An 18,617-nucleotide genomic window follows, 5' to 3' on the forward strand; every position below is an offset into this window, starting at 1 on the left:
TAAAACTACTGGATAACTTACAAACAGTCACTCATTTGCTAATAGTATTACTTTGTTGTTTTAAATATCATGTGTCTGAAGTTCTGCTACGGGTTTTCTTTGCATGTTATATAGACATTTGAGGTGATTGCTCTTTTGTAAATGTAGTGAATAATTTCTATTGCTGTGTATTTACAGTATTTATCAAGGTTAACGTCCTTGCATTTGCTGTGCATATGCAAGCCCATGCAATGCATTCATTCATTAAGTTACAGACAATTTATGTTGCAATCCTTGTCTTTGTGGTGTGCACCAAAGTGATAGCAATGAGTTTTACCTGAGCCTGGCATACACAAAGCAGGTGCACCGGACCTATTGGTGCAAGTGGCTTGTGTATTAACTATTTCGGGTGTGTCTTATCAAAACCATTTTGTGGTCCTTTTTCACAAATTTTAAAATCTAACATTTAAAAATTACACCTTGCTGAAAGTGAAAAATTGGAGCTAGAATTGAATTAATAATATTTTTTTTGGGGGGGGGGGGCTACAACAATCTACAGTTGTCAGACTGACACGTATCAACTTGTTCTACCTTGTTCCTGTAAAACCTTTCCATTTTTTTTTTAATTTTTAGATTGTGAATTATACAAGTACAATTTACCCATGAATACAACACAATAGAATTTTTACTTGGCTATCTGCATGGTGAAATTGGACATCAATCTTTCAACTTGAGTTTGTATATTGTTACCATAACACACACACAGGCGTAGCAAGTGGGTGGACAGGGCAGAAAGGAAAATGAAGCAAGGGGGAAAGGGGCTGATAAAAGATGCCCGCACTGCTTCTTGTCCATAGGCCCCTGAGGCTCTTGTTACGCCCCTGAACGCACATAAGCAATGATATCCGTATACTCATTTGAGTTGTAGTAAACAGTGAGATTTTAATGATTGGTTTATAGAAGTGATTTCCAACATAGCCAAGATTATTAATTAATCAATACTGAGCCTGTTTCAGAAATGTAAAATATCCAGTACTGAATCAAGGAGAGACCTCGAACAATCTGCTATTACTATACCTTGTTTCGTTCCGATCCATCCGTCCTCTTTAAGATACTGTTTGATATATCTCAGATTGTTATACACTCGCAAACAATACTATTGAATAGCCTTCAGCAAAATGCAATGCTTAAATATTGTTCCGCAAAAATGTTCACCGGCATGATTTTTAAGATCAATTATCTACACAATAGTTGATGTTTAAGTAATTGAAGCGATATGTAGTAGATGAAATTTTGATGTGTTTGTTTGTTGTGGGTTCACAGCACAGTTTGCCCCTTTTCAGTTTACACCTGATAATTTATATAATCGGTCGTGATTATTAAATTAGGATAACATGTAGTTCAATTCATGCTTTTATCAATTTGAAGCATTTGAGCTGTCGATAACTGAAAACCGAATTAAAAAGACCAGTTTGCGTCAGATGTCAAGGCAACAGCGCTTTGTGATTGGTTGCTGACCTGTGCAGTACTGCATTTTTGGTCTGGTTGACAGGACGTTATACAAACTAGTCTTTTTAATTCAGTCTTCAAGTATACCTGTTGCCTACACTTACAGCACACTGATACTTTCAATGAAGGTGCACTGAAGCACCCAGTGGTTATTCAAGTTCTGAACCCTGTGTGTTACTACTGTTGGTTTGATGTAGAGAATGCATGCAATAGGATGATCTGGATTGGGGCACTTAAAATCGTAGGCCGACTCGATTTAGATGTCCTAAACCCATACTAGATTGTATGCAATATGAATATTATTTTGTTTACAGAATACGTTTTGTATGAAATTGATTCATGTTTGCATTTTTTAACAAAAACGTTTTGGTTGATTCTCAATAGCCGAAGTATTAGTAACCGACATTGCTGAATGTTGTTTACTAGTATTTTAAAAACGCATTACTGCCAAAAACATGTACATTTTGAGAAAAAAGATACTGAATAAAGAATTTTTATTTAAATTTAAATTTTGAATCTTGTGTTATTTAAATAGACTGTCTACAGACATAAAATACTGTATATAAATTCATATGTAGGCATGTGCCTATTTATGACCAGTGGCGTAGATTTCTTTTTGACATTGGGGGATGGGGCTGGAAAAAATTTCTTGAAATATAGTGAATCTGGCACCTTTTTGCGACAGAATAAGTTTATGGTACAAATGCGCACGAAAAGTTTTGCCATTTTGAAGCTAAACTGATGAAATATTGTGCAAAAGTGGAATAAAACCTTGGCTTTGAGGGGCTAAAATAGTCGAATATGAGGTTAATTTGGTCAGAAACCTGCATACAGGCATCAACATTGAGGGGATGATTGTATGGACCATCCCCTCGTGGCAATAATATTGGGGGGATTTATCCCCCACCCCTTGGATCTACGCCTATATTTACGACTTGCTCGGACAGGGACAATTTTGTAGGGTAGGTTGTTGAAGTTTTTGATTGTTTTTTAATTTACAAATATCTGTAACACAGATATTTGTAAAAGAAAAAAATGATAAAGTTAAACAGACTACAGTAAAAATTTGTTCTTGTCCGAGCAACTCGTTAATAGGCACATATGCTTATATACAAATTTTTACAGTATATGGCTTACATTTTGATATTCCAGTCCATACACACCCCCTATGGGAGTGTAGATTTCAAGTGTAGTCACCCCTTCAGGTAATCTCATTTGAAATTCACATGGCCTATGTGAAAGATTAAGGTCATGTCTATCATGGGGGGGGTGTATGGATGTCAACTGGAATAGCCCATTATTTTGTTTGTTTGTTTGTTACTTTTTCACTTTCAAGATCGCATTTGCAAATAATGCTAATCAGTGCGAGTATAAAAGAAAAGTGGGTTCTATTCAATGCAATGATCTAAAGTGGGGGACAAAAAATTGCATTCGTAAAGGCCCCTACAGACTTTTTATTCGATGTCGAATATTTGATGCAACATTTCATCATTCTAACGAATGTTTGATGACATGAATCAACAATACATGCCCACCAGATATTCTATATAACATATTATCAATTTTACGTCATCAAACATTCGTTAGAACTTTTAATGTTTAAAAACATTACTGGAAATATAGTGGGAATAGATTAGATAACTTAAGACATGTCACGTCAAAAATTCTACGTCGAATACTCAAAGTCTGTAGCGGCCTTAATAGTAAAAAATATATAGCGACACAATTTTAATACACTACGTATTGCGTGAGGAGTGATGTAATATGATACACTTAAAAAGCAATGTAGAACAATAGTATTTGTAACACATCCCGTACGAATTGCTCAAGGTGTCGAGTTTAATTTACACACAATCTCGATACAAATATTAACCTCAGTATTGTTTTTTCATCTGAATTAATCAAATATAGCTCAAATACAAGTCGGTGGAAATGCAATATTTTTTTTTAATATCGTATTTCTGTATAAAAAAAAAAAAAAGCAGTTGATAATTTACTCAAAACGGGACTTTTGTGTTTTGGAATTGAACAAATCGAGTCCCAGAAACATGATGTGTGGTGCAGTGCATAGTATCCAATAACACCCACAGAGATGCAAGCTTTTTTTAAATCCAAATTTGATATTTTTGATATATAACAGTCCTCGAAGTAAATTTTATAAATCTAATGATATATTCTTAAAGTGTATGTAGCTGGGAGGAAAAGCCGACGATCAATTGAAAATTTTGACCTTTCATATTGAAGATATGGATTTTTTTCCCAAAAAGACCTCATTTTTTTTTTTTTTTTTTGGGAAAAAATCCATATCTTCAATATGAAAGGTCAAAATTTTCAATTGATCTTCGGCTTTTCATCCCACCTACATACACGTTAAGTATAAATCATCAGATTTATAAAGTTTACTTAGAGTACTGTTAAATAGCAAAAATATCAATTTTAATGATTTGCCATAAAATATGTATTACATTGCGAATTTCAAAAAATCAAAATTATTCGATATCAGAATGACATTCTTCGTATTCAGAATGCAATTCGATATGTCTGATGTGCTATAATGTCCCAAAATAAATACTGTCCAAACGTTCATACCCCTTCCCTTAAGAGTAGTATCTTTCCTTCTTGTTCCCTTTTTTTTTTAATTTCCCGAGGCATGGCAGATAGGATTAATGTTTGCAATTATGTTGTAGCTGTTCGGAACTTCACACCAACATTAAAAATAACTGTTTTTGATAGCAGCATACTGTAAATGGAGTTGTATTTGTTTTTATGTTTGTTGTTTCCCGGCAAATTCCTCAGGCAATTGTGAGAATTCTCCAATTCACAAATATTTGATATTAAAATTAAAACCGTAAAGATATCGCCACTTAACTCGCTAGCTCATATAAATGTTCTCGAACAGCGCCGTTGGAATTACACTCCACTCATCAGCGTTGTTGTTTTCAGTCGTGGTCAGATACTAATTGAATAGTACTTTTAAATCAAATCATTCCGCTCAGAGAAAATAAGTAAAGCTAATTACTCCGCTCAGATCCAATAACATTTATACGTAAAACAAATTATTAATGTATTGTGCACGTAACTAACGGAAACATTTGTGCGAAGATGAAAAATGTAAAGGTTGCCGCGTGTTTTATTTCATTTGGCAAGCTAAATTCCGTCCGTTTTAGTTTAATTGACAAAATAATTAGCTAAAATTAAAATACATTTGAAATACGGCCTAATAATTTCTATACTAAGAGGTAGACTGTTCACTTTATCTGTTGGAAATTACTTTTCCTGCGATTTAATATCCTTTTCTAACGTTTTGAATTTGATAACATTCAGAAAACATTTGGGAAAACTTATGCACAAAATTCTAACATAATGTTACTAAGTGTTAACAAAATTATTTTGCAAATTGTGTTTGCCAACAAATACATTTTTTGCAACAACATTTTGACAAAATTTTAAATGTTGTATTTTTTATCAAATAAAACATTAAAGGATGTTTTCATGACTTTAAACTCAATATTTCAATGTTATAAAACGTTTTTACCAAAGCTGAAACGCGTTTAAAACACGTTTGATAAAGTTTTAAAAACATTTTTGTATTACCATCGATGCTTTTATTGTTGATTGTATTATTAAACATATAGTTGAATACCTTCCATGAAAACCATGATTAAGTGTACTTGAAAGACTATTTGGAGAGTTGATTTTGGCTCATCTTTCACACACAAGGAAGAACAATCTGCTGGCAATAAAATGCTGGGTCTAACTAATTTTTGTAAAAAATTGGAGTTGGGCCCTTCTTCCACTCAGGTATTCAATTGTATGTAATGTATGAACCAATAAGGTAAGGTAGGTAAAGGAGACGATACTGTATAAACAGTGATCGGAGTGCCCATCTCTCTTTCATTGGCGATTGGCCAGACTCCTCCATGTAATATTGCTATAGGGGGGTCGTTACCCCTCCTCCAAAGCGAGTCTGTTACCTTCCCAGCATTTAAGAATGCCGGTACCCATTTATACACCTAAGTGGAGAGAAGTAATCGAGATAAAGTGCCTTACTCAAAGGCACAACACGATGACTTCGCCGGGGCTCGAACCCGCAACCTTCGAATTATGAGTCGGAGCCCGTTTCGCTCGGCCACCGTGAACCAATATCATTGTACTGTTGCTTTTGATCAATCGATATTTTACCAATATCAGGTATCGAACCGCTACGGACTGTCGATCTCAAGTTCGAACAGATTTGGCTGCGTTCCTAATTATGCCGTAAATTTCTACTGAAAACAAAATAGTATGTGACCATGGTGACGGAGAATAATACTAGACTTAGCTGTGGTCTAAGACCACGAACACAGCCGTGTTGTGACCCCTTAATGACCTTTGACCCCAAAATATATGAAAACGCCATAGATATTGCCTAATGTCAATGCATGTGCACGTGGCATTGCTTTGCCATGTTATTTGTGGCCGAGCGGCATTTTGAATGTTTTTCGTCTCAGACCGGAAGTGACCCCTTAATGCCCTTTGACCCCAAATAAAAAAATACCACATATACATTGGGTAAACACAATGCATGTGTTAAAATACCGTCACTCTCCTATGTTTTGTTTAGCTAATAAAATTTTTTGAAGGTATTTCGTTTTATACCGGAAGTGACCCTTTAATGACCTTTGACCCCAAATCTGTGTACACCCCTGTAGACACTGGGTAATGACAATGCATGTGTGTAAGTGGCGTCACTGTCCTACATAATTTGTGGGAGAAGATGCATTTTAAAGGTATTTCGTTTTATACCGGAAGTAACCCCTTAATGAGATTTGACCCAAAATAAAAAATACCACATATACATTGGGTAACCACAATTTATGTGTGAACATACCGTTACTGTCCTATGTTTGTTTAGCTAATAAAAATTTTTTGAAGGTATTTCGTTTTATACCGGAAGTGACCCCTTAATGACCTTTGACCCCAAATCTGTGTACACCACATAGACACTGGGTAATAACAATGCATGTGTACTAGTGGCGTCGCTGTCCTACCTAAGTTGTGGGAGAAGATGCATTTTTAGTTGAAATCACGTTTTTGACCCCTGTGTGACCTTTGACCCCACGAGTTTCATGTGACATGTAGGGGCACGGTCAATGATCATTATGACCAAGTTAGGTCAAAATCGATGTAAGCATGTGAGTGCTAGAGCAAATGTAAAGGTTGACAGAAAGAAAGAAGAACCTGTAAGAAAAAAGACACAGCCGTGACGTTAGTCACGGCTGTGTAAAAAGCAGGTTCTATGCGAAACGAGAATATTTTTTCCCGATATGAGTGGAATCCATACTTACGGCAGCACTTATATTTTAGCAAGTACATCGAGATTCCGATATATCGACCTCTAGGATTTGCTTAAGCACCAAAAACAACTGATAAACAAGATGGGATGCCCATGAACTCCAAATTTGACGTCAAGAAAAGAAGATGGTTGCTCTTGTCTTGCATAAAAATGTATATTAATGAAAAGATCAGAATGTTACTGTTTTCGCTTTGGAATATACGAAGGGAAACATTGCTTCAGCTGTTTTGAGTTGAATTCATAAGTTTGAAGCAAAATACATATTTTCACCTCAGTACTCACACTCATTATGTGTATGATGTACATTCAATTTAACTATAATTCATTTATTAATTGTATTATATCCTATAGAAATTTCATCTGGACATATTCACTACAATCAAGAGGGGGACAAAATTAGATATTTTAACGTATGCTGATCATAAGGCTTGTGGATCAACGTCTTTTGGCGTTTTATCTGTGCGTTTGTTTGTTTGTTTTTCTAAATATACCTTATTTATAATAAACATAAAGATTTATAAGTTGTAAAGCAAAGGGCAAAGCACTTTCGATCGGTCATTTAGGCCAACTCCGTATCCATTTGACGGCAACATTGCGATAAAAGTAGTAATCTTTCCTGCGCCGGCACCGCCCGTCATCAACGGAGGTCAGCGGGGTAATCACTTCAACTTGGATAATCAAATAATTTAACACGATCATAACATCAAGTGACCAGAAACACGGATATGATTCAATAGCTGATTTAATTAGCCATTTTCCTCCGCATAGGTCACTTTTAAGTACGAATCGCTTATGATCCCTGACCAATGGAAGAAATCGTACTTCTGCAGGTACGGTCTTGTCGGGTGATTTAGCAAAGTACCAGTTATTTAAAATCAGATAACTTATTCTTTCCCATGTATATCTTAGTGCAGAGTCTTAGTATTATACCAGCAGGCAGCAGCCAAATAGCTACATCTTTTAGCTCGGATTTAAAGACTCGGTCACCCACCTTTACACAATTCTTCCGGGGACTTGAGAGTACATCAGACACACCAAATTGCTATCTGAATACGAGGATGTCCTGATAATAGGCCTACCAAGTAATTTTAATTTTATAATACAAATTTTATTGCAAAAAATGTCAATTTTTAAACATTTGCCATCCGATTTGTTAATAGGCCTATATCGCGAGTTTCAAAAAATCATTCGATTAGGGGGAAAAATTGAGAAAAATGTGAGAAAAATTTGTAGTTCCCCCTGAAATTCACTTTGCCCCCCGAAAAAATTCCTAGCACCGCCATTGAATTTGGCGTGTCTGATGTGCTTGATTTATTGTTGTTAATAAGTTATGTACATTTTACAAAAGCGTTGTTGTTTCAGCACGCTTTGCAACATAACTCGAGAACCACAGAATACAAAAGTAGGCATATTTGAACTCTTCTACACACTCCCTATGAAATGATCAATGCAATTTTTGCCAAAGCTCACTATCATTCGCAAGATGTTGTGAACTACCAAATCGCAACAGTTTAAAATAGTTGCTAACCTTAAATTCCTGGCTTTTAGATCACCGTTGCTCAACCGATTTCAACCTATGAAGCTCTATGAGGTCTTAAATCAGAGCTAAAGGGTACAGGTATTGGCTGATGGTTTTAATTTGTCTTTGCTATTTTGTAGCTATACAGCAGTGAACATAACTGTTACCTTACGGGGGTACTACACCCCTGCCCAAACTACAACTGCTACACTGGAAATTTTATTTCAGCACAGACAACAGTTGTGGAGTTACAGTCAAAATGAGGGAAAACCAATATTTGATCAATAAATCAATAACTACTTGCCTTGAGTTGCTGAATTTTCTGTGCAGTAATTGTAGTCCTTGCCCCTATATAACATACATATCTTACTTGTCACCAATGCGCTATAATTTTTGAGAAAAACGCAAAAATAAGCAAACAATTGGCTAGGGGTGTAGTACCCCCTTAATTCTTTTGCTGTCTGTATTGCATGCTTATGTGTGTTTAATATGAGCGAATGGAGTATCAGATTGTTTCAATTTTAAATACGTAAATATTCCCCCCCCCCCCCCCGCTCGAAAAATAAGTATTTTCAAACGCCCGCGTTTTGTTTTGTTAGTGGTTTTTTCCCTGCAATTTATTTTTTACAAAAATACCCAAAATATCTGTTAAAATATTTGTTGGTAGAATTGTGTGATTAACACTTCAAATTAGTAATTCAAATGTTTCATTTTGTGCATAAGAATGTAAGTTTTGAACGTTCCGAGCATCTCGAGCTTATTAGGTACCGGTAAATTTGTTTGAACTTTTTTTTAAATTATTTATAACATTCGGCCGAAGCCAGGCTAATCCCAATAGTGCTCAGAGGCTACTAAATTTAAGGGACGCCATCCGGATATGATGGGACAGGGATATGGGAAGAGGTCCGATTTTAGATGCAGGAGGAAAACCGGAGCACCCGGAGAAAAACCTGCGAGGACGAGCATGGATCGGCAACCAAACTCACATGTGGCGCCGCGGGGAATTGAACCCCAGCCACAGTGGTGAGAAGCGAGTGAGAAGACCACTAGGGGAAAGTGGGGTAATCCCGGGCACCTTTCGTTAAGGCTACACAGGTACAAGATTAAATAAAGTTCATCAGTGAAAATCATATCAATGCAAAGTAGGAGTAATGTTCTAACTAGTAACCAGTTTTTAATAACTCAACATCTATAGTTAATAAGTTATAATTAAAAAACAAAATGGAAAAAATGATGGGGTAATGCCGGACACGGGGTAATCCCGGACACATGATTGTTGCTAAGAGGGAAAGTGGAGTAGGATGATAATCGCCTGAATGTATTAGGTACTTCTGTTACTTGAAGCATGCAACTATGGGGTCTGTTGTTGTTGTCTATATTTTCGAAATAACAAGTGTCCGGCATTACCCCATCTGTATAGAGACGCATGTGTGTCCGGGATTACCCCTCACGGTCTCGATTAATTTTAATGCTTGTTCTACTAATCCATTTTTAAGATACCAGAATTCATACATCCAGCTAACAATCAAGTATCAAACATAATTTTCAGCCATACTTAATCTGTGTCCCTTGTCGCTTTAACTGTCACCCAGCTAATAAATCACTGTTCAGATAAAAAGTCAAAATGACAATTTCTGTTTTTTCGTAATTTTCACAAAGAAAGACGAGACCCAAAGCGCTGGTAGTAGTACACGTGAGGTACACCTTGAGGTAGCTAATACCCTAAGGTAGTATAATAGTGCCACCCTTCTCCGTTTAGCTGCAATCGACGTGTCCGGGATTCCCCACAGTCCGGCATTACCCCACTTTCCCCTACACTAACCCGCCCTCCCTATATATTTTGATTCAAAATTTGCCCAATCCTCACGGAAATAATTATATCCCCTTTGTGGTAAACGGTAAACTTTTCCCCAGTCACACAGAAAGACCCCCTTGTTTGAGTCTTCTTACCAAATGACCCCCTTTTTTGGTGTCAAGCTCTCATCGACACTTCGAAAGTCGACTGCCTCCGGTCTGTGGATATTCTGAAATTTAGTATTATTTGTGAGGAATGACGAATAATCCAGTCTGACTTTAATTCAAAACATTCATGACGTACATAATAGTGTAATTGATTTCAGTTTACATGCACTACAATCGTGCAGATTATGTTAAAGTGTTCATATTTGGCAGATGAATAGTGCAAATTAATCTAGGCTATGGAGGCATTTTTTTTAAAACAGTACCCCCATTCTAGTAGAAAAAGGTCATTGAAATTTGCACAGAAGGTCAAGTTTAAAACTACTCAGACCTGTTCAAAACTCACCATCGTGATCCACTGGTAATAAGGATTCAGAAAAAATATACCTATCCATGATTTAGGCCTATACGGTTATGGAGTTATGGGCAAAAGAGTAACATTGCTCCATGAGATGCCAATATTAGACCTACTACGTTACAGTGTCTCAGGTCAAACTATAGGCCTATACTTTATCATGTTTATCTGAATCCTTATGACTGGAGGAACACATTTGTTTGTGTTTGCAAGTCCAAGTAATTTTGAACTTGATCTCTGTGTAAAAGTTCAACGACCTTTCCCACCAAATAAGGGTGCTGTTGAAATGCCTCCATCAACCTTAATGAGGCGCTATAGTACTATTATCTCTGCCAAATACAGCAAATTTAACATGATTTGCACGATTGTTACGGGAATTTATTAGCTTTTATTGGACTAATACGCGCATGGGAATCACTGAAAATCCCTTTAAGGTTCGCCTAGTGACACAAACTTTATCTCTGTATAAATCAGGAAATCATTTACTGTCTTAAGTTAGAAATCAATGGAAAGTATTTCGTCATAGGGATGAATAATGTTCTGGTTGCTAGAAACAAATATGGCGTTGCTATATAAACAGTTCTGTTGCTATGGATGAACACGGTAACAGTTAAGGCTTTAAGCTGAATTTATACTGCATCGCTGAGCGACAAGCGATTGGTCTTTGATCAATGATATAGCTCGCTCTTCCCAACGCAATAAAAAGTGCGCTACTTCATTGGCTAGAATGGAGTATTATAAATTCAGCTTCAGTTTATTTAACTGGTACAGTATGGGTAGACAGACCTTTTTCAGAGGGTGGGGAAAGGGCAAGAGCGGCAAGGTAACTTTCAAGGGGACAAACCTTGACTAGAATTGCTAAAAATAAGAGTTAAGTACAAAAATACCCAAAATCTTAAATTTCAGGGAGGTCAGCATTCCACTATAGCGGGAGGGGGCAAGACTTCTCCGCCCTTGGCTACACCACTGAGTTAGGCATGTTATAAATATATAATACATAAAAAGAAGCAACTTATCTTGCCTCAATTATAAAAATAGGTTAGGGGCCTATGCTTAATTAAGACACTTCCTTCATGTCACGTATGTCTAACCAGGGTTTTTTTCACCAGATTTATTCTCTGTTGTTGGAGATGAGAAATGCAATCATGATAAGCACGTCACAATTTTGAATTTTTTACAGTGTAGTAAGATTTAAATGTCAAATACTACTTTGCGGGGCTCAGAAATTTTTCATCCTGTCGGATAGCATTTGGTTTACAATGTCTAGCCAACCAGCATTGACCTGTTTAAACTGGATAAGATAGATGTGTTTACATGGTTCAGATCCTAGCTCGGTGGCATGGAATAGATTTCGGAAGTTTGGATTTCAAGAGCATAACGCCAAGATCTGTGATGCAGGATTCATAAGCAACTCCAAACTGTATTACTAGCTATTACTACACTCTGTTTTTCGATTCTACAGATCAGCGGGTTTGTGTATGGTGAGTAAATTTGAAACTTAAATTTGATACAATAGGATATGATCGCGACCTATATTATAACTAATGCTTGTTTCGTTTAACTCTTCCATGGCTCTTGTAACATGTAGGGGCCTACGCCTATATCATATCTTCTGTAACGGGAGAACGCAGCGGCTTAATAGACAGACTTTTATAAAGCCAAATTTTCGAGCGTTTTTCCTCCCAATTTGTAAATTTTCCGTCCCGATTTTCAACTGTCCATGTGTCTACACGTATATCACGTTCGTAGATCATGTAGATAAGGGACCTCACTGGCAATGCTTCCGGGCCTGTTCAATATTTATGCCATTGGCAGTGGGAGTTTCGGACACAAAAAAAATTGCGTTCCCTCCTCGCGTCTGCTAAAATGTTCGGATTCCCCACTTGTTCTGCATTTAAAACTTAATACTCCCCCCATGTTAGTCATGTAGACCTACATGGGTCAATATGCCTACCCAGAAAAAAATCGGATCCCCCTTAAACCACCCCGTGTAAATATTGAACGATCCCTAAGTTATAGAATAAGCTCAATTTCGTGCGTATGACTTCTTTTAAAAATGTGTATACGCAGTGGCGTAACCAGTGGGGTGGCTGGGGCAAGCTGCCCCCCCGGACACAAAAAACTGGGAAGAGCAAAAAATTGGGAAGGGAAAAGGGGAAGGAGAGAAAAGAGGGAAGAAAAAGGGAAGGAGAAGAGAAAAAGGGAAAAAGAGGGAAGAGAGAAAGGGAAAGAAAAAAGAAAAAAGAGGGAAAAGGGGAAGGAGAAGAGAAAAGGAAGGAGAAGAGAAAAGGAAAGAAAGAGGGAATTTGAAATTTGTACTCTGAAATACTGATTTTTTAGCTTCTAATATGCCAAAACCAGGAGCTTCAGGGGGCTCCGCCCCCTTGACCCCCGCCGGGGCTTTGCCCCTGGACCCCACCCGTTTAACGCTTCGCGGCAAGCCGCTCGCGACTTTTGCTCAAGAATTGGGAAATTTTTCAATCTTGCCCCCCCGGAAGGTCAGGTCTGGTTACGCCCCTGTGTATACGTGTTTATGCGTGTGATTATAGGGGTGGTGATGGGGTGTGTGGGTAGGGGGAACAGGGTGTGTGTTAGGCCTACAGGGCATACATGCGCTGCATGACATCTTGACTGTTGTAAAGTCTACTCTGGGGTCCGTCTCCAACTCCCCATTCTTAAAAGTAGGTGCAATGGGTTGCCAATAACAAGGGGGAGGGGGGCACGTGGGTCACAGTTTTGATGTGTATATATTCCCTCAAAACTGGAAATGTTGGATCTTTGGGAGCCGACAGCTTATCGGTAAAAGGGGGTCTTTTGGAGCTGCGAAGTCAAAATCAAGGATCTCGCCCGGTCTTATTTGGATTTGTTGAACATGTTGAAAGTCGTCTTTGGAGGAAAGCATAAATGAGAGGAAATAGCGATTTGGGGGCTTTTAGAGCTAAAACGATTAAAAACAAGGGTCTTTCAGCGCTGTTTTGGTGAAATTCAGGTCCAGGAGTATTTCCGGGCGAACATACCCGTGGTAGTTGCCCCAGTAAATAACCACACCCAAAACTGATAAGGAATGTGTTTAAAAAAAATTCACATTTTAAATAATGTCCCCTTTCCGTGCTTCTTTAGTCATGTTTGGTATAAGGTGGCACGCAGGATCACTCGAAGTGGGGAATTTTAGACATTGTTTTGTATTGTACCTTTAAAAATAAATGATAATAAGTACATAAAAGTGTATATTTTCAGAAAGGATTTGATGCAAAGAATCCAACTAGCACGGAAGATTTCGGCAAAAATTAGCAGTTTTTGAGAAAAGCGACAAATTTTATTTTCCATGCCAATTTTTTTCCGTCCACCATAACAACTTACCCTAAGCATCCAAATTGACGAAAATTGCATATTTATGTTCTAAAGACAGAATACTAGGAACAGTTTTCTCACATTTTTTTCTTCGTTTTAAATTTGAATATACCTTGATTCCTACCTGGGAAGTTGGAACCAAGGGAGAACAGTGCCTGTGCATTGATTGGTCACCCCATGTTAAATAAGAAATAAATAAATAAATATAGAATATCCAAAATTTTGGTCAAAATTGCAAAAAAAAAGTCATATTTTGATCCTTTTTTACTGTTGACAGACATAAATGGGCCTGTAAGTCCAATGACATTTTGGAAGTAAGCTTTTTCGTGGATATCTATTGTAACATGCCGTAAAAAGGGATACTATAATCACGAAATGCCCCTTTAAAACGATATTTACTTTATAATACTAAACTGTTCCCCGGAACTGTTCGCAAATCTTCTTTTTATTCCAGATAAAACGGATATGTTGGGTAGGCCGTGCCTACATGATCAGGGGATGATGCAGAACGGCGACAGTTCCCTACCAATTTATACAACAGTCAAAGTCAAAGGAAAACTCGAACCTACCTTGACTAAGGTAAATATTATGTGTTCTGCACACCAATATGACGATTCTACTCCATTTGGTTTTCAAGAAATAGCTTAAATGTGTCACTTTTAGGTAAAAAATAACAAAAATCCTTAAATAGTGTGGTTGTTGCCATGGAAACGGTATAGAACGCGCGGGTTACAGATTTGTCAACATGGCAGAAAAGATTCTACAAACGCCTCTAAACATTTTGATATAGGCCTATATGATTTGTCCATTTGAAACATTTGTCCAACGACACGGAAATTTCATGGGGCTGGCCCCTATACTGTGAAGAAGAATTCCGCAAACTGTAGTTGAACATTGTCCAATATCCTGTCGATTTCACACGACGTATACTGCGTGTATTAATTTGTTCTTTGCATAAAATATGTAAAATTAAGCCAATAAATGGGATGTTAGTGTCACTATGACATCATGCGCATATCCCGGTGCTTTAATGGCGGAAAACGGGAATCCGTTTGAATGCAGGGACAAAGAAACAACATCCACAAAATGTTCAGATGCCTTTAGAATGGTCGCCAAATGGTTTAGTTAGTTTCTGCAAGGTATCAGGAAAATGGATACGGAAGAAGGTTTGCGCGGAAGTTGTGATTGGACGAAAATAACTTTTAATCGCAGTAGTAAGGTCACGTAGTTTCTCCATAAAGGACATATGGCATTTAAACACGTAATCATTGGTAATTAACACACAAGATAGTATTTTGATTCAATTCAGGGCCATCCGTATGGGCTATCCACGTGACCTTTGTTTCTTTTGAGTGCTCCAGACCTTGAAGGACAATTGTCTTCTAAGGCTGGTAATTCTCCCACCATCATTTTCCTGATACCTTACAGAAACCAATTAAATTATTTAGAGACCATTGTAAAGGTATTGGAACCTTCTGTGGACTAAAGTTTATTCGTCATGCATTCAAACGGATTTCTGTCTTTCCGCCATTGTAAACACTGGAATAGGAGCACGATGTCACCACAAAACACCTTCCATCCTATTTATTAACCTAATCTTACTTATTTCAGCTAAAGAACACTTCTATCCAGTACGTCATTTGATATCGACAGGATATTGGATCAATGCCGCAACTTACAGTCTGCGAGATTCTTCCTTTTTCAGCAATGTTGCAATACTTTTGTGTAGTGTGTGTAGATACTGTAAAGAACATCTGATCAGAAATTTTACCTTCTACATATTTTCCACTTTTGACATCAAAGTGATTTCAATATTATTTTATCGTTTCCCGTTTGCTTACAGCCGCAGAAAGACACCATGAAGAACATGAAAAAGACCATATGCAGTATCTGTGAAAAGGATGCTCTAATGCACTGTGTTGACTGCAAAAATTATCTCTGTAAACAATGCCGGAAGTGCCATGACTCTTTTACAAATGGACATAAACTAGTCACCGTTTCAGCGCTACAATCAAGACAAGTGACCGGGCACGTGACAGACGAAGGGCTACAACACGTGACAGACGAAGGGTCACAATCAGGTCACGCGGCAGACGAAGGGCTACAATCCGGTCACGTAACAGACGAAGGAAGGTTCTGTGAACTTCATCCTGAGCAAGTAGTAAGATACTATTGCGAGACTGAAGAAAAACAAGTTTGTGTGGATTGTATAAGTCTGAAAACATGTCCGTGTGATCATGTTCACACCCCTCTGAAGGAAGCTGCTGAAAAGCAGTTATCATCCATTGAAGATCTAATGTCAAAGTGCATTACTGGTACAAGAGTCAAATTTCAGGAAGCCCTTGAGGAAGCAGAAGTAGTGTTAGCGAACCTGATCGAACAAAAGAAACAAACAATCGAATTACTTGATAAAATCGGTATGGACTATATTCAGATGATTAAGAGTGTCATCAAGAAACATAAGGATGAAGTGTGCAAGCTAAAACACGAGAGAGTGAAAGAAATCCACGAGAAGCTGAAAGAACTTCAGCTCAATGTTGATGTCATGGATATGGCATTTAACCAGGGATCAGAAGTCATCAATTCTAGATCAATACATTTGATTACGTATAGAAGTTCTATCTTGACCAAAACTTTAAGTTCATTTGTTGACGCAGTACCTCCACGTGTAAGCAAAGACTTGAGCTTCATCAAATTTGAAGCTAACCCGATCAGTGCCCCTTTTATTGGACATCTTTTACATGCAGAATGGAAGCTCAAAGACCGTTTTCACACAAAAGGATTGCATAAGCCGACAGGTGTAGCCATCAATCGGGACGGACATGTTGTCATTGGTAGCTGGAAGATGGGTAGCAAAGTGTACACAAAACAAGGGGAAGCTAAATTGGATTTGTGCAACACAAATGCAGCTCCGGATTTAGTTATCACTCCAGATGACCGTTACGCTATTATACCACGCCACAAAGGGGTCATTGAGTTCTATAATCAGAAGGGAACACTGTTAACAACATCATCTCATATGACTTGCACAAACAATAAGCCATCCAACATCAACTCCATTGCAGTTGACAAACAAGGTAAAATCATTGTAGGTCTGGTTAGTAATACCGTATCGACACACCATGCGGATGGATCGCTCATCTGCAAGTTTGCAACCAAGTACATGCCATTCCGCCTTGCAATCACATCACAGAATAAGATCGTCTGCTCTTTCTACGACAGCAAGGTGAAAAGATGCACATCCTTGCAGCTCATGGATTACACAGGATGCTATGCTAGGGCCATCTTACCACCTGCTAATATCAGGAACTGGGATCCTGGTTGTGTGTGTTGTGGGGCTGAGGAGATCTTCGTAGCCAATGAGAAGTTGGGCGACCCTGCTGGGATATATAGATATACATCAGACGGGAATTACTTAGGATGTTGCACCACGCAAGTCACGGATCCAAGAGGTATTGAAATGTCATGTGATGGTACCGAGCTCTTCGTTGCTGAACGTAGATCTAACCAAGTGAAGGTATTTCACAGATAATATGAAGAATTTGTACTATGATAATATTTGATTGCTAGTCCAATAAATTTGCTAGTAGTACAAAACGCCCGCAAAAACAACGGAGTGTGACCCGGCTTTTAAATGTCAGTGGGGCCTACTCCGACAAATACTGTAGTTAAAGTCAATGTTATTACTACCATTGAATTGTTCAAATCTATTTAAAAAACCCATCTGTTTCAATGGTGTTATTGCTGTAGTTTTTATTGTACAAAATTTACTGTTGTATAAAAGTTTCTGATATTCATTGTTCTATTTTATTCTTCATTGTCTTTTGTATTTCACTTTTTCTTATTTTTGCGCATTGGAACTTAATTTTATTTTGTACTTTTATAAAAGTGGATTTTCTTTCATTCATTCGTTTATACTTTCTTGGAGATATTCATCAGGACTGTTCATAGTAGATTATTATTTGTAAATTCATACAACTAGTCCAATAAATTCCACTTACATGCAGACGTTTCGTAAACTACCAGTTTACTTTTCAAGGCTAGGATCGTAGGCAAAGAGAGTAACAGATACAAAAGATGGATCAAGGAAGCAATCACCATTAGGAAGCAGGGCAACACCACGAACAGAGACGAGGGGCAATATAACTTAAGTCACGTATTTGACGATTTGATTTCTGAAGGAAAATCAACTGGCAACTCCGTAACGGTTGCTAAGCAGCAGAAAACATCAGCTGTACACAGATCGTCAGTGCAACAATAGCATCGAAAAAGTAAACTGGTAGTTTACGAAACGTCTGCATGTAAGTGGAATTTATTGGACTAGTTGTATGAATTAACAAATAGTAATTCGTTTATACTGATAGTCACAGACAGAACCGACAGGAAATAACATTTAAAATGTAATTTGTGACCCAGATCTTATCAACAGTAATGTCCCGAGTTTCTTGAGTCATAACATAATTGCCATGCCGGCAATGGCAGTGTAAATAAATATGAAAAATGAAAGGTAATTATATGAATATGAATAAATATAAAGATAATGGGTTTTTTTTTAATTCTACTAACATATATCTTAAATCATATAAACATCTACCATCTGTTTTTTTTTA

The 18,617-nt window shown here is 37.5% G+C and overlaps 1 protein-coding gene across 1 annotated transcript; it reads left to right on the top strand.

Annotated features, from left to right (window-relative positions):
- The first annotated feature begins 12,058 nt into the window (after positions 1-12,058).
- LOC140142739 (uncharacterized) lies at positions 12,059-17,540 on the top strand. Its single transcript, XM_072164731.1, has 3 exons — positions 12,059-12,137; positions 14,462-14,586; positions 15,851-17,540. The coding sequence occupies exons 2-3, from the start codon at positions 14,473-14,475 to the stop codon at positions 17,537-17,539; spliced, it is 1,803 nt and encodes a 600-aa protein (XP_072020832.1). The 5' UTR covers positions 12,059-12,137; positions 14,462-14,472; the 3' UTR covers position 17,540.
- The last annotated feature ends 1,077 nt before the right edge of the window (positions 17,541-18,617 follow it).

This window comes from Amphiura filiformis, chromosome 20 (assembly GCF_039555335.1).
Source record: "Amphiura filiformis chromosome 20, Afil_fr2py, whole genome shotgun sequence".
In the NCBI taxonomy this organism is placed as follows: Eukaryota; Metazoa; Echinodermata; class Ophiuroidea; order Amphilepidida; family Amphiuridae; genus Amphiura; species Amphiura filiformis.

Excerpts from the sequence above, each read along its gene's own strand:
- LOC140142739 (XM_072164731.1), top strand. The coding sequence starts at position 14,473 with ATGTTGGGTAGGCCGTGCCTACATGATCAGGGGATGATGCAGAACGGC. Across the intron at positions 14,587-15,850 it reads TCGAACCTACCTTGACTAAG|CCGCAGAAAGACACCATGAA; the intron begins GTAAATATTATG and ends GTTTGCTTACAG.